The 15,167-nt window shown below is 46.0% G+C and overlaps 1 protein-coding gene across 5 annotated transcripts in view; it reads left to right on the top strand.

Moving 5' to 3' along the window:
* Positions 1–15,167, top strand: part of LOC135369020 (uncharacterized) — a 142,337-nt gene that overhangs the window by 47,490 nt on the left and 79,680 nt on the right. For all 5 annotated transcript variants that reach the window (XM_064602633.1, XM_064602650.1, XM_064602641.1 and 2 more), the window contains 3 exons: positions 45–80; positions 1,975–2,127; positions 10,097–10,326. In XM_064602633.1, the coding sequence (XP_064458703.1) occupies positions 45–80; positions 1,975–2,127; positions 10,097–10,326 (419 nt within the window). The remainder of the gene's footprint in view (positions 1–44; positions 81–1,974; positions 2,128–10,096; positions 10,327–15,167) is intronic.

Raw genomic sequence — 15,167 nt, 5'->3', positions numbered from 1 at the left:
ACAGTGCGTTGTGAGAGTGCATTACTTTTTGTTTTATCTTCCAGACAAGCCACAGATTCCTTCTTCGCAGGTTCAGCATTGTGAGTGACTGATTTTTCGTCACTACTGTTCCATTTCATTCCGTCATAGTGTGCCAACGTTTTTGTTGAGAACATTGTTTGCAACATGTAGTAATTTCATGCGCCAGCGGCACCTCGGGGTACCTGGCGGGTTTCTATTTTTTCTCACTTCGTCCTGCGCACCTGTCAACAGTTATATCTCGGCGAAATTGCCTGCTAAAATCCCTGTAGCGCTGAATAATACCAGCCTCTGTATGCAATAAAAGGACAAGTCGAATAATCCTCTTTTTAGTATATTTGTTGCCATGACATCTACATACCAGTATGTACATGCCAAAGAAAATTTATTTGCATTGCAACTTGTTGACCGCTGTAGGAGGGTAAGAAACGGGAAATGCATGTGTGTCAATGGGATGGACAGCCAGATCTTTTCTATACACTCATACAAATTCTGTAGCTTCAACTTTTCTACCATGCGGAAAGGAACTTCCACTTCCACTCGAGAAAAATGTTCTTCCTACCTCACGTGACCCTGTCGGCAGTGATAATGAGCATTGTAATCGGAAAAGCGTGCGCACTATGCTAATAACTCACATTTTAGTGCCCATACAGAACAGTTCAAGATTGTGCTCGTTTAGCAGCACGATAATCGCAATCTGGGCTGTTCCAGTGCACAAAGGTAACTTCGCCCGTCCTGGCGTCACCATGAAAGTCCCACTCGTGAAAACTGATTTTTCCTGTCCTTGTGCCCTGTGCGTGCAGTGTTAATGTGTTATACAGAAAAAGGGGATACGTTTTGGGTCTTGCTCAATTTCTGCTAAGCCACACATCCAGCAACGATGCTAACGGGACATGCATGTAGAGTAGACACATGCATACATGTTACACATTCCGTATGTGCGTTATTCGAGGAAACTCATCTGCAATTACCTTACCAAATATTCACTTGCAGTTTTCTCGGTTTGGCATTTTTCGACTTATCCCCTTTTTGCATACAGGCACGACAGTGTGTTCAGTATACAATAAGTGACAATGGGTGTTCATAATCGCAGCTGTAGACAGTGTGTCGTTAGCCCGCCTCTGTGAAAGGATTAACATAGCCCGAAAATCATTGAAACACGATTCAAGAAACGTTTTAGAATTAACATCTGATTTACTCTTCAAGGCATACATTTCTCCTAAAATGCGTCGATAAATGTCTGCATCGTCACACTGATATCTCTCTATGCTCGCTTTCACAAAACGCCGCGCTTAAAATAAGGGCGTTAAATGAAACGGAAGAAGACATAAAGCTTTATCTTCTGCAGCACCATCTGGTGGGAAATGTCACTTCAGCATGGCTGTTTGCCTAGATCGCTAGATCGTGCAGGTTCAAAGCGTTTTTCATAGAACACTCACGATTTCTTTATCGTTAGTAGGAAGTTATGCATCCGAATTGTCTTTCCGTGCTCAGTTTTTATTATCTTGTCACTGTATGTTTATTATTTCTGGTTGACAGCCACCCCCCCTTTCTCTCGCATCTAATACGTTATCGCCAAGACTGCGGCACAGGAACGCAGGTCTAGATGGTTACAACACAATGACACCACATCTGCAGACTCACAGCTGATAATTTCAATCTTGAAACACATATCCGTGCACATTCACGTAAGGGCGTATAATAATAATAATTGGGTGTTTACGTCGCGAGACAACTGAGTAAGGGCGTATAAGATCAAAATTACTGGTTTTGAGTCTGCAATGTGGTGTATTTCTGTTCTAACGCTTCCGCGAGGATTCTCAATGATGAAGAGTGACGAAGAGGACGATTCCGGCCCTTCTATGCAGGACCAAGACGTATTACTTACTTCTTCCTTGTGATATACAGAATTGCGTTTGAGTAATTTCATTCTGTCAAGTAGACATTGTCTTGCAGACCTTCCACCATTGTTGTGCGAGACCTCCATCGGTAATGCTCTGACGGTCGGTGAGCTGACTCCGTACTGCGACTTCTTTATCGTAGACTTTGATTTCAAGGCATCCACTCATCCTCAGTATAATTACATTCTCAAAGTGGAACTCCATGAGGGTGAGTTATATCTCAGTCGTGCTAAATGTCGTTGAATGTAAAATCATAACGCGTCACTCTATCACGTAAGCAGAACGTGTGACAGTAATTAGATAGATTGTAAGATACCGAACTTCTCCCGCCAGCGAGAATACGTCCTTTCTAGCGGTTCTGCATTCCTTGCAGCGTTGTGTAATTACTCCAAAGAGCCTTATAGTCATTGGGATGTTCGCAGTCCGTTTTGTCTGTTCCGATGATACTTTAGATTTAATCTGATAAAAAATACGTAATTAATGTCTGTTAAATAATGTCTGTTACGTAAATTAATTAAGAATATTTTCGCTGGCGCAATGCGACAGGAAACTATAGGCAGCCGGCCTCGTTGACGTATGTTGGCCTGTCTACATACAATGTATTCTACGAGAGACTGATCCCCGTTAAAAAAAAGCTACGTGAGAAAAAAGTCGGAAACCTTCTGCACGACACTCGTGAAGGCTTGTGCTGCCCAAACAGGCGTTTTCTATGAGTGTACCTCATTAATTAGTCTACTTAACTTAATTGAACCCAAAATATTGCCAAGGAAATCTAACGTTTTCTTTTTGTTTTTCGGGTTAATTAGAATGTCCATAGCCACAAAACACCATTTCGGTATCAAATACAGCGCCTTTCACAATATTTCCACAAACATTTGACACCCGAATCCACGTAACAACCACCAGAAAAGGCGCGCTCTTGACCAAGTTGTCCTGCTTAAAGTATGCGGAGGAGGAAAGGACAAAACGCAGAGTTCACCCCCTTTGTGTTGCCTACTTTTAGAACAACATCCAATATCGGTGATTATCCGTAACTGGTGGCTATAAATAGATAAGCTTGCGAAGGCAAAATGCGTGACAGCGCCCCGTCCTCGCCCTCCCTTTCTCTGCTTGTTTTTCTCATGCTGTTTCCATCCGCAGTCTTTGTGCCGTGTCGAGAGCGCCGACACTGCGAAATCCGCAACCGCGCTTGCAGAGATGGCAAGATTTCGACTGTGAAATGATTGGGGAATAGCTGATGAAGCTTCAACTTTCGATTGGAGCAGCATGCCGTGGTTACGGACTTTCTAATTAACGCAAACTTTTACCTTTTGTTGGCAAAATTTTGAGTTTCATTAAGATGTATAGCCTAAGTAATCAAGTATACTCATGCCAATCGCTCGTTTGATTAGCAAAAACCTTCACAAGTGTCATACAGGAGGTTTTTCATTTTTATCTCACGTAGACTTTGTAAAGGGACACTAAACCAATATAACAGCAGCGATGTATTAGCTGGAATATTTTCATATAAGTTTGAAACATCCTTACTTAAACAATGAAGGTCGACAACGACATAATAGCGCAATAAGGACAAAACTCGTTGCGCATTTTGAACTTTAGAAGCAGCACTTATTCTTTGAAGTGAAATCCTTTCGTAGCCGCGGAGCCATAACAATGCGACAGCAAACAGGTTCGGCAGATTTTCCCCGCGGGTGACCTTGTGCGAGTCCGGGATTGGTTAACGATGCAAACCGTCCTTCAGGAATGACCCTGCCCCGTCAGCTGTAGCCGCGTGACGTTTGCTGACGCATTAGACGAGGGGGAGAGTTGAGCTGATTTCGGTCTTTAAATAGTGAGAGCGCCTGAGTTTCACAAAGTCTTCCACATATTCAGGTAGAGTGAAACCCCTGCTTTTACTCTGGGCATTTTTTAGACAAAATACGACCAACAGTTTAGCGCCCCTTTAATAACTAGGGGTCACTCTCTTCTGCAACAACCTGTGCGTACAGGGTGTCCGAGAAATGGTATCATTTAATTATAATAAAGAAGACTACGCCACGTGGAATCATGCGATCAACGGCAGTTGTTCTTACTAGGTTTTTGCCACCTCCTGATGTGGGTGTCATGTAAAGTAAGTTTTATTATGTGAATTCTTACGAACTGAACTAGAAAAGTCGCCAAGTAAATGTCGCTTTTTTAGTCCACCAATGTGAAGGGCGTGCTAAATTTATTCAAGTTCATGATAATCGACATGGATACTGAGCAGCTATCCTATCAGAAAAAAAAAGAGAAAAAGAAAAAAGCCGAACATCATTCGTCGCGTAGCGCCCAGAGCGCTAATGCGCTCGGTGACTTTTTGCCAGGGAAGTGTAAATGACGTATTATCGTTACCGTTTTCATTTTCGTTATTGATATATTTTCATTTGCGTTATCCGTTTCAGATAGCAGCTTTTCAGTTAGGTTTCCGTTACTGTTTCCGGCAATAGAGAGGCTGTTAGTGTTGTGAGAGGACAGCCGGCCTGGCTCTGTCACTACTCTGTTTTGTCCCAGTGCTACTTCGGTGTCACACGTACACACTACACACGTAATTTTATGTCGTTCGAATGAACACGTCTTGCAAGATTATTTCTTAACACGTCTTCTGCCTTCAGTCAATGTTCGGACTTCAGTGACTCGGAGTCCAGCAACTCAAGATGTACGTAACCCTCATCCAATGTAGCAACTCAGAGGTCGACGCTCTCTTAGTAAACAATGCTACCATTGCCACGTTCAAATGAAAAAAGTAAGAAATACATAAGCAAATACAAATAGTAGACTGTCATCCTCGTGCTGTGGTGGAGTAGAGTGTAAGGAGCCTAAGCTGTGTAAGACTCATGTGTTCACGTCATGAAGTTATTAGGGCAGGAACGAGTAGGTAAGCGAGGGATGTACTCTCGAGAACCAATATTGCGCTTTGTTTCAATGCTCTCGTGTAGTATATAGAGCGAGGGAACACAGTCATCAAAATACAAAAATAAAATGAAAAGTCACTAAAATGTCATCGTACAACTGGAGTAGTCGTTACCCGAATTCAATACCGGACGATAATTTTCGTTTCCATTACTGTTTCCGGTAATGGAGGACCGTGGTTTGCGTTTCCGTTACCATCTCCAATTTCGGTAATATACCGTTTCTGTTTCCGTTAGCATTACCGTTACCCTTCCCTGCTTTTTGCGCGTCCTGCTTGTCAGGCCGACGAAAGGAAGTTGCTAAACTCAGCCCACACACGGATAGTCTAAGACGGGCATGGCTTATGGCATCTGACTTTCACTGGGATCATGCCTCCCCTCTCCCAACTTGAAGAACTCACTTTTTATACAATTCCGCTGTTGTCTGTGTTTAGCAAACTCCTTTCGTTTGATTGACAACGATAGCGTTGAAACAGTCGTCGAGCTGTGGACGCTCCGGAAAGCATGATGTTCGGCTATTTTTTTTCCGAAGGGATAGCCCCTCAATATCCCTGTCAATGGTCATGAACTGGAGTAAAGTCGACTAAAACTTAATTTGGGCAATATTCACATCAGGAGGTGGCAGAAACCCAGAATGACGCAGTCAACCGACTGCGAGTTTTTTTTTTAATTATTATCATGATTAAAGGACATTTTCTGGGACACTCTGTGTATATAAGACTGACTCAGGCTACATGAAACAAGCTGTATGTCGCCCCCTTCCCGATAGATGCTATAGAGGAATTGGCCACTGAGAACTCTGAATCAGCTCTGCACACGGTTACTGCACTCAGTCTAAAATGAAGCTCAACGTTGTAATTATGGTTTTGTATTATCAAACTTTCCACCATCACGTCATGACCTAAAATGTTGCTGCCAGCCATAGTGACAGGTTGTGCTTCTCGTGATGTACCGTTTTTCATACTCGCATCACCCCTAATGACGCAATATCGAACGCAATGTTTTCCCTCAGTAATCATGGCGACACTCGAGGAAACTGGCACGGCGCGTGGCAAACTATCAAGAGAAGCCATACTGGGAGTGCAAAATCGAATTTCAATCATTGCCAGTACAAAAAGTCTCGACCTCTAACGTCCACGTAAAATCGAAGCCGATGATTTCCCCCACTAACATCCCAAGCAGCACAATATGTACTGAAAGTCGAGTGCGATTGGGGTGGACGGGTAGGTGGAAGAAACCCGTGAAACTAAAGAACATTGATAAGACACATACCGTCCACCCGTATTGCACTCAACTTCCACTACGTTCTGCTGCTTGGGATGGTGACTGCCTACAGGTGGCTGCGCATGAGCATACGCTTACTTCGATGACCTACAGTTCGCACGTAGCACGCTGCTAGGGCATCATAACTGCGTCATTGTTTGCACACAGGCGCTACGTGCCCTAGACTGCAAGGTGGTGTACTAAATTTTATGCATCAGTTTTGTTGGGCTTGTTGAGAAATTATCCAGGCTTCCTCTCTGTACTGAGACAGTTGCTCCCAAAATCTGATGTTGAAGTATCTTATAGCAAGATTGCTAAGAAGCGTTCAACTGGCGTGTTATTTATTGGGTGCAAAATAACATGACAGGTAAATAGGGCACGCCCACGTAGGGTATGCTGTAGCCCTTGAAAACAAAACACAGAAAATAAGGATGATCATAATTTTAGAGTTTAGAGTTGTTTTGACTTAAGCATTTGGACTACTTTGCTGTACAAGAAGTGTGTAATACCACTTCATCTAAGATAGTAAGAGAGCATCAGATATTTATACGACTACGCCACGAACCTTACATCTAAATTCCGGCCACAAATAATTGCATTGCGCGTTGTTCACGGAAAAATGAGGCCGCGATATCACAGCGGAGGTTGGCACTTGCGACCCGTGCTCCCCCACCCCACGCTGAGCTCCTTGTTTGCCCATTCCTGGTCGCTCACTCGCCTCTCAGCTCTATTCGCTCACTCACGCTCACTCACTCCCTATTCGGTTCTCTGTTTGCTCCCCCATGCTTATTTCATTCGTTATACTGAGCATGAGTGAACTGCCCATGAGTGTACATTTTGTCAAGTATATCACGTTCCTCAGTCTAGCAGCAGCAAGCGGTTGAGACTGGCCCGTGGTGTTTGCTACAGTTGCATAACAGGTTAGTACAGTCTCACATGTAGGGCACCGTTACACGCAGCACACTTAAAATGGAATTGTCATAGTTCAGGATATGAACGGGCTATTAGATACGATGTTTAGGTTGATAGAGGGAAGGGATCCACTTAGAGATACTCCTCCAGCTGATTTACATAGTGCCTGTGGTAATCAGGAGAAGTTCGTTACCGTTCACTACAGTTCTTCATTCGCTCAACTATGTTCACTCACTCCCTGCTCAGCTCACCATGTGCTCACTCATGCTCATTCATTTCCTGCTCAGCTCCCCATATGCTCAACCATGCTCACTCGCTTCCGGCTCAGGTTTCCATGTGCTCACTCATGCACATTCACTTCCTGCTCAGCTCTTCCTATGCTCTCTCATGCTCACTCAGGTCTCCATGAAGTCACTCATACTCACTCGCTCCCTGCTCAGCTTTCCATATGCTCACTCATGCTCATTCACTCCCTGCTCAGGTCTCCATATGCTCACTCTTTCTCTGCTCAGCTCTCCATATGCTCACTCATGCGCACTCACTCCGTGTTCAGCTCCCCACACGGTCACTTATGCACACTCACTCCTTGCTCGGAACTCCATATACTCACTCATGCGCACTCACTCAATGCTTAGCTCTCCATGTGCTTCTCATGCTCACTCACTCCCTGCTCAGCTCTGTGTCTACTGACTCATGCTCATTCACTCCGTGCTTAGCTCTCCATGTGCGGACGTGAAGAGGAGGAAAGGAGGCGACACGTGGAACCGGGACGGCTGGACTTGCGTCTTGTGCTGAATGGGCAGAGGTAGCGGATGAATGGTGAGGACAAGCGCTGGCTGGGCAGGTTCCAGGGCCGGGACGAAGCTGACAGCAGGCAGGTAGGCCGATGTGATCGAGAGAGAGCGGCGACAGAACTGCGATCGGTTCGCGAGCAATGAACTCCTAGTGTTGTCGCCAGGGAGAGTGCCGGTGAGAACCATCGTGAAGCACTGGGAGACAGGGAGTAGAACTCAGTGGCCTCCATGTGGGTGCCCGGTGGAACGTTGGTCCCGCTGCCTCTTCACGGCAATTGGATGGGCTGCCAGTATCCTGTGACGAAGCTTGGTGGGAAGGCGAGGCAGGCAGGGTTCTTGGAACTTGCATGGCGATGCGGATGGGCCCATACTGTCGCCAGCGGCGTACCGCGACCGTTATCAGAGCATGATGCTCAGGAAGGTGCCATGGCGATGCGCTTGGCGACGTGACGTGGAGTGTGCAACCATGGCAAAGTGAGCTGGGTAGCTGAGCGAATCATGGTGTTGAGCGGCCGGGTGTTGCGATGAGTGATCCGCGGTGAATTGGCGTCGATGCCCAGCGATTCTGCGGAAGAGCAGTGCACCGGACCTTCAGTGATGGCTTCGAATATGGTCTTGCAAAAATTTGGGACAGTACTCGGCCAAATTACGCCGAACATGGTGTTCGTTGTTCGGGTCACCAAATGTAGAGAAGGTGATGTCCCTCTGTCCTTCTACACGAGTCCTGACCAGCGATGATGGAATGTCCCAGCGGGCTGGTGTGCGTAGCCTCACGCTAGGACAGTGCCTGTAGAACCGGCTGGCAAGCGCAGAGGCAAGCGCCAGCAGAGGCACGTCTTGATCGTCGTCCACCGGACGCCACATGCTCTTCATGCTCACTCACTCCCTGCTCAGATCTCCATATGCTTCTCATACTCACTCACTCCCTGCTCACTCACTCCCTGCTCAGCTCTCCAAATGCTTCTTATTCTCACTCACTCCAGGCTCAGCTCTCCATATGCTTCTCATGCTCACTCACTTCCGGTTCAGCTCTCCATATGGTCACTCATGCTCACTCACTTCTTGTTCAGCTCTCCATATGCTTCTCTTGCTCACTCACTCCCTGCTCAGCTCTCCAAATGCTTCTAATGCTCACTCAGTTCCTGTTCAGCTCTCCATATGGTAACTCATGCTCACCTACTCCATGCTCAGCTCTGCATATCCTCGCTCGTGCGCACTCACTCTCTGCACAACTCTCCAAATGCTTCTCATACTCACTCAATCCCTGCCCTGCTCTCCATATGCTTCTCATGCTCACTCACTTCCCGCTCACCTCTCCATGTGGTCACTCATGCTCACTCACTCCATGCTCAGCTTTCGATATGCTCACTCATGCTCACTCGGTCCCTGCTCAGCTCTCCATATGCTCACTCATGCTTACTCATGCTCACCCACTCCCTGCTCAGCTCACAATATGCTTCTCATGCTCTCTCACTTCCCCCTCAGCTCTCAGTTTGATCACTCGTGCTCGACTCACTCGTCACATTGAGCATGAGTAAGCATGAACGAGCATGCGCACGAGTGAGTTTTGCATGTATTAAAGTATTCGCATAATGCACCGGTGGGTGATTTGAAGACAGTTTGTTTGTATATGTTGTAAGACTGCCTATGAATGAACAGCTTCTAATGAATGTCCAAAGCAGTTTGGGGACCTGTTTTGGGGAATCAATGGTTCCCGACCTACCCTCCGGAAAAGCATAGTTTTAGCTGTATTTTGTTCAGGTAGGTGAGAGCAAAAACGTGGCTAATGATTGGCAAACATCAGATACGTACGTGTATCTCTTTTCCAATTGAACAAGAATCTATTTTTGAAATAACGTCGGTCCCGGAACTGAGTCTTTTGCCTAAATCTGACTTCACCATATCCTTGGATTCAACTTTCCAATTACATTTATTACATTTATTGTCTCCACCATGCAGTTTTCGATTCGTATTTTTCGCAGTGTACTTTTACAGTGAACACCAAGATGCTCTACCTGAATTTTGCGCGTAACGACGCTTGGAATATAGAAGCGAATTTCAGTAAATGTTGTGATGCACCATGTTCTTGTTACAGTTATGATACATGAGCCTATTTTGGTACAACAGATATACTCCCGGTCACAAAGCACATAACAATTTCGCAACTTTTTGGGGACTGCTTTGGCAGACCAACCTCACAACGTTTTTTTTCGACGACGCAACGTGTTAGCGAGATCGTGTTTCCAGTGTGCAATACAGCACATAATCTTTTGTCCTTCAGGAGACAAGATGGAGGAATTCATGAACAAGAAAGCAGGGCTGGCAAGCAAAGTCGTTGTGGGTTTACCGTACAACAGCGTGCGAGACCTCAATCTGAAAGATGATGCACAAAGGACTGCATTGGCGAGAGGCATCAGTCAAGTTCTCCTGGACGAAAAGTTGGATGGCGTCATGCTTTATCACGACGAGCTTTCTGACGCGGATGCTTCCAAAGCGAAGTCAATGCTATTGGTGCGTACCGCGCCCGTCGTATACTTACTCGAACACAAACATAAGAGTGCACAAGCATAGGCTGCCTAGAACCCCTCCGTTTTCAGTGTACACAAAGCTATTGGAAATGTGTACGCAGTGCGACCCGGTCCTAGTATGGAATGGCACTGGATCAACGGGAGGAACCCTCTCACACTGGGGGTGAAGGAAAGACGCGTCTCCCGGAGATGCGCAGTGAACAAAATGCAGAAAAAAAAGGTGTTTTTTTTTGCGAACGAATTTTTGCGGACGATCTATCGAACGGATTTTTGTTCTGAAAACGGCTGCGATATCAGATGAGTGAAGGGAACAGATGTTCTCATTGGGACATCAAAAACTTAATTAACGTTCAAAATTAATTGAAAGTTTGTCATTCGACGGTTGGCCAACAGATGGCCAAGAACGTCCGCCCGCCCAGAGATGATAGAAGTGAAAACGGGACGTCTATATAGCCCTTATATTCTTTTTATGAAAAATCTGTATCGAAAAAAAAGACACGCTGTGTATTGCCAAGTCAAGTCCCCCATCTTCAATCTTCTCTCTCTGGAAGAACTGCCTAAGGTCAATATGCTTGCTTCTTTCAGATGTGACTTGATTTTTATTAAGAGAAATTACCCCCCGGTTGTCGACGAACAAAACCTGCGGTTCCTCTAGGAGATAATTAGCGCTGAGTTCATCGATAAAATGATGAAATCACAACACGTCTTTTGCCGCGTGACACATGGCCAGGCATTCGGTTCAACTGTTGACAGCGCTGTTTGCTGCTTTTTACTACTCCAAAATATACCACCACGAGCCAACGTGATCGCATATTCACTGAAAGATTTTCTGTCTGATCATCTGCCCAGTCTGCGTCGCAAAAGGCCTGAATGCACTTTTACGTAAGACTATGCTTTATGCTCCTCCAACGCCCTTCAGTTGGACATCCACTGAACTGGCTCATATATGTAGTTGCAAAAGCCAAATCTGGTCTAGTTTCTCCAGCAAGGTACAGCAACGCTCCAACTGCCTGTCTGTATTTGTGTTCCATGTCTCCCCGTGCTTTCTTGATGTTGACCGCTTTTTGGTACTTGCTTGCTGGATCCAACACAGATGATGTTCCTTTCGCATCTTCCATCCCAAACGTCTCCAGGGCCCCCTCGACATAAAGCGTTTGATTGAGCGACAGCCTTGTCCTTTCTCAACCGTGTGGAAAGGATGTGGCTCGTCTCTCCCAAATCCTTTGCGTCAAACTCTTGCGATATACGTCCATTAAACTTGACAATTTCGCTCTCATATTTTGAGATAATGAGCAGATCATCAACGTAAACTCCTACGATGACATTTTTATCTTAGCTGACATAAACGCATGGATCTGGTTTGGACCTCTTCATCCCCTCTGGCTTCAGAAATTTATCCAAGGTGAAATTCCATTCTCTTCCTGATGGACGCAGTCCATACAGACTTTTCTTTAGAAGACAGACTTTGTCCTTACCCCCTTCCGTAAAGGTTGGGGTTGCTCCATGTAGCCAGTCTCCTTTAGTGTCCCATTCAGGTACGCTCCTGTGATATCGACCTGATGAATCTTCCAGCCCTTTCTACTGGTATGGCAAACACAGTCCTAATAGACATGAGCTTCACGATATAGGTGAAACGTCTCTTTGAAATCTATCCCTTTCACTTGGGAAAATCCGCATGCCACTAAACGCGCCTTGTAACGCTTCAATTTACCATTTGCATTATACTTCTTACGAAACACCCACATGCACTTTACCACTTGTCTCTCTTTTGGCTGTGACACGAGCTCCCATGTTTTGAATGCTGACTTGTATTGAATAGCTGCTTTGTAATTCTTCTTAAGGAGCCTTGCTTCACTAAGTGACAGCCGTGGCCAACATTTCAATGCAGTTTCTTGTTCGCCAGCCTCTCTGAACATCTCAATGCGTTAGCAGGATCATTTGTCGTGCTAGGCAGCTGCTGGTTGCTGCTACTGTTTGCTTCGTCTTCTGCAGCTGATGTCGGACTGTCGTCTTCTGTGCCATCCTGCTCGTCAATATGATAGCGCTCTTGCTGACCGGTACTGTGCGTCTCACTTAAGCTGTTATCGATATCAAATGCGATAGTGACGTGACAATTGTCACAAGTACCAACACTGGTACCAAGCCTGATGAAGCTTGTAGGCGAGACAGTTTACGTCAAAAACGACATCCCGTCCGTTGTCACTGCGCAAAGTGTGAACTATTGTATAGTGGAGGTTTTCCACCGTTCGTCTATGCTCGTCGAGTTTTTGGAGCACTTCGCATTTGGTCTTCCTAGGGTACACGACGGTGTACCTTGAATAATCATCCGTGAAAGTCACAAAAGAGTTAGAACCTCCCTTGGACATAGGCGTAATTAATTCTTCCAACTAAGTCTGAATGTTCCAGCTCCACTGGCGCATTAGCTACTGTTGCTTCACCTTTTGGGAGACTGCACCTTCTCTGCTTTCCCAAAGAGAAGATACCGCATTTGTCCTCCATATGATTGCCTTTGCTTGTTCCACATAGGTAACGTACAGCATCTCGATAGAGACTGCCCAGCCGTCGAGGCCACAATGACGGGTCTTTCACTTTTGGAATCTTGGATGCGAATTGAGCCTCTTCGACGTGGTACAACCTTCCTACCCCAGTCGCAATGAGGATTAACTCGGTGTTTTCGGAAACTTCAGTTCTGCCTTCAGCAAAAGTCACGTGCAGCCCTCGCTCCTCGATCCGTCCAACTGAGAGGAGGTTACAATTCAACTCTGGCACGTAGAGTGCGTCTTCCAGTGTGACGTTAGGGCCACCGCACCTTCAGACAATTGTATCTGAACGCGTCCCTTTCCAATAACTTTCATGAACTCTGTGCTGGCTGTCTCTACTGTAGACTTGGAGGGCTTAGTCAGTCAGTCTCGCCTTGTACGATGTCATGTGATGTGTAGCACCGCTGTCAAGACGCAACACGTGAGGCTGTGCGAAAACAATATTCTGGACACAAAGGTCCTTATGCATTGCTATGATCGCTTGTAACACGCTTTCTTTATTCATTTGGTCAAGGTTGTCAACATCCTAGTCAGCAGTGAACTGATTACAATCTCTAGCCATGTGTCCAACCCTTCTGCAGGCTAAACACCGTACTTAACGCTTCTGCATGCCTTCGTGCCGTGGTTGGTTGCCTTGGTGATATTTCCTGTCGTCCTTGTTAAGATAGTGTTTGGTCATCAATGCTCTAACAAGCTGTTTCACTAACAAGCTGTTCATCGCGACGTAGTTTTTGTTTTTCTTCAGTAAGTAGTCTTGTCTTCATTGCGATAATAATCAAGGTGTCTTCGCCTTGCTCTAAGTTGAGAATAAGTGGCTCATACGTATCAGGAAGTCCCACGAGCATGACCAATGCAACCTCCCGGTCCGTAAGGGCGTAACCTGCGTAACCTGTCTAGCTTCATCAGTCCTGCTAGGTGGTCCTTCATGGGCTCGCTCCTCTTCACTTTAACGTTTGAGAAATTTCTCATTAACTGTAGTATGTGGACAAGTCCAAACCTCGAGTGCATTTCGTGTAGCGTATCCCATGCTTCCTACGCTGTTACACTTGCCCCGATGTCATCAATATAGCTATCCTCGACGACGAGGAACATTGTCAGTGCCCTGCCGTCGGTTTACTTCTCTTGGTCACTATTTCCTAGCCCATTTCGTCCTAGCCCATAGCCTGTTAGAGATGTGTACCCAGTGCGACCCGGTCCTAGTATGGAATGAGGCTCTCGATCTTCAAACATTTAATGCGTGCGCTCGTCGTGCTCGAGCCCTTATCACACTAGTACGCGGAACACAGGAAAGGTATCCACACCCTCACTGGCGACAGCACATTAGAACATGACAACAAACATGAGCATTACATATACTTTTGACAGTGCTACCACGACACTGTCTCTTTAGTTATCATGGCGTTGACAACAGCAACGACTTTGTTTTAAAGATGTGTCACTACGGCTACGAAAAGTGCAGACACATTGACCGAAATTGAGGAATTAGTGTCGTGCAACGGATAATGCCAGGAAGCGTGCCGCTAAACGCTCGACCAGATGGTGAGGTACGAACAAGAAAGAGTGCAGGGCATACGGAGTGAGCGAGTTTGCAGGCAAAACCCGTGTTTCTGCAGGAACCCTATGGCAACCTATATGGTCGGGTTTGCCGTTGTGTCGCACGCTGATCATGTACTGTGGCAGCGCAGGAACCACCTTCCGTCTGCTGCAATGCTATCGCATTTCGTACGTATCGCATTGCGTCATTACGCCATTTCGTACGCTCCTTCTTTTTGCCAAACAATTTACAGCTTCAATATTTGTCAAAATATCGACAACACTGTTGTCGATATAGGTCCGCATAGGCTGTACTTATACGCTATATAGAAGAGTCGTTCATGGCTGACAGACTCGAGCTCTGAGAAATCAGTGAGTAAGTGTAACTGAATAAAACTGCAATCCTTTACGCGTCAGCAGCACGTGTTACAGTGCACGTGCAGCAGACAACATGGTAGCGAGCAGTGTCTGCAGTTGTGGAACAGCGATACATAATGTTAATTATGAAGGAGAACGTAGAACCACTTGAGGTTTTGCAGATACTACGGGCACAGTATGAGGAAGAGATGGCCAGGGGAAGGGAGTACGAATGGTGCAGACACTCTGTCGAAGGGCAGCTTTAAGCTTCTTGAGCTTTCACATAGCGATCTTCACCGTCATATTTCAAGTTCGTGCGCTTCAAAGCCGCGTTTGATAGACTCGTGGGAGAGCTTGTGGCGAATCACGTGCCGAAACGATGCATTTAACGCGC

This window comes from Ornithodoros turicata, chromosome 1 (assembly GCF_037126465.1).
Source record: "Ornithodoros turicata isolate Travis chromosome 1, ASM3712646v1, whole genome shotgun sequence".
Lineage (NCBI taxonomy): Eukaryota > Metazoa > Arthropoda > Arachnida > Ixodida > Argasidae > Ornithodoros > Ornithodoros turicata.
Note: the sequence above shows the minus strand (reverse complement) of the source record. Positions and strands in the feature narration are given on the sequence as shown.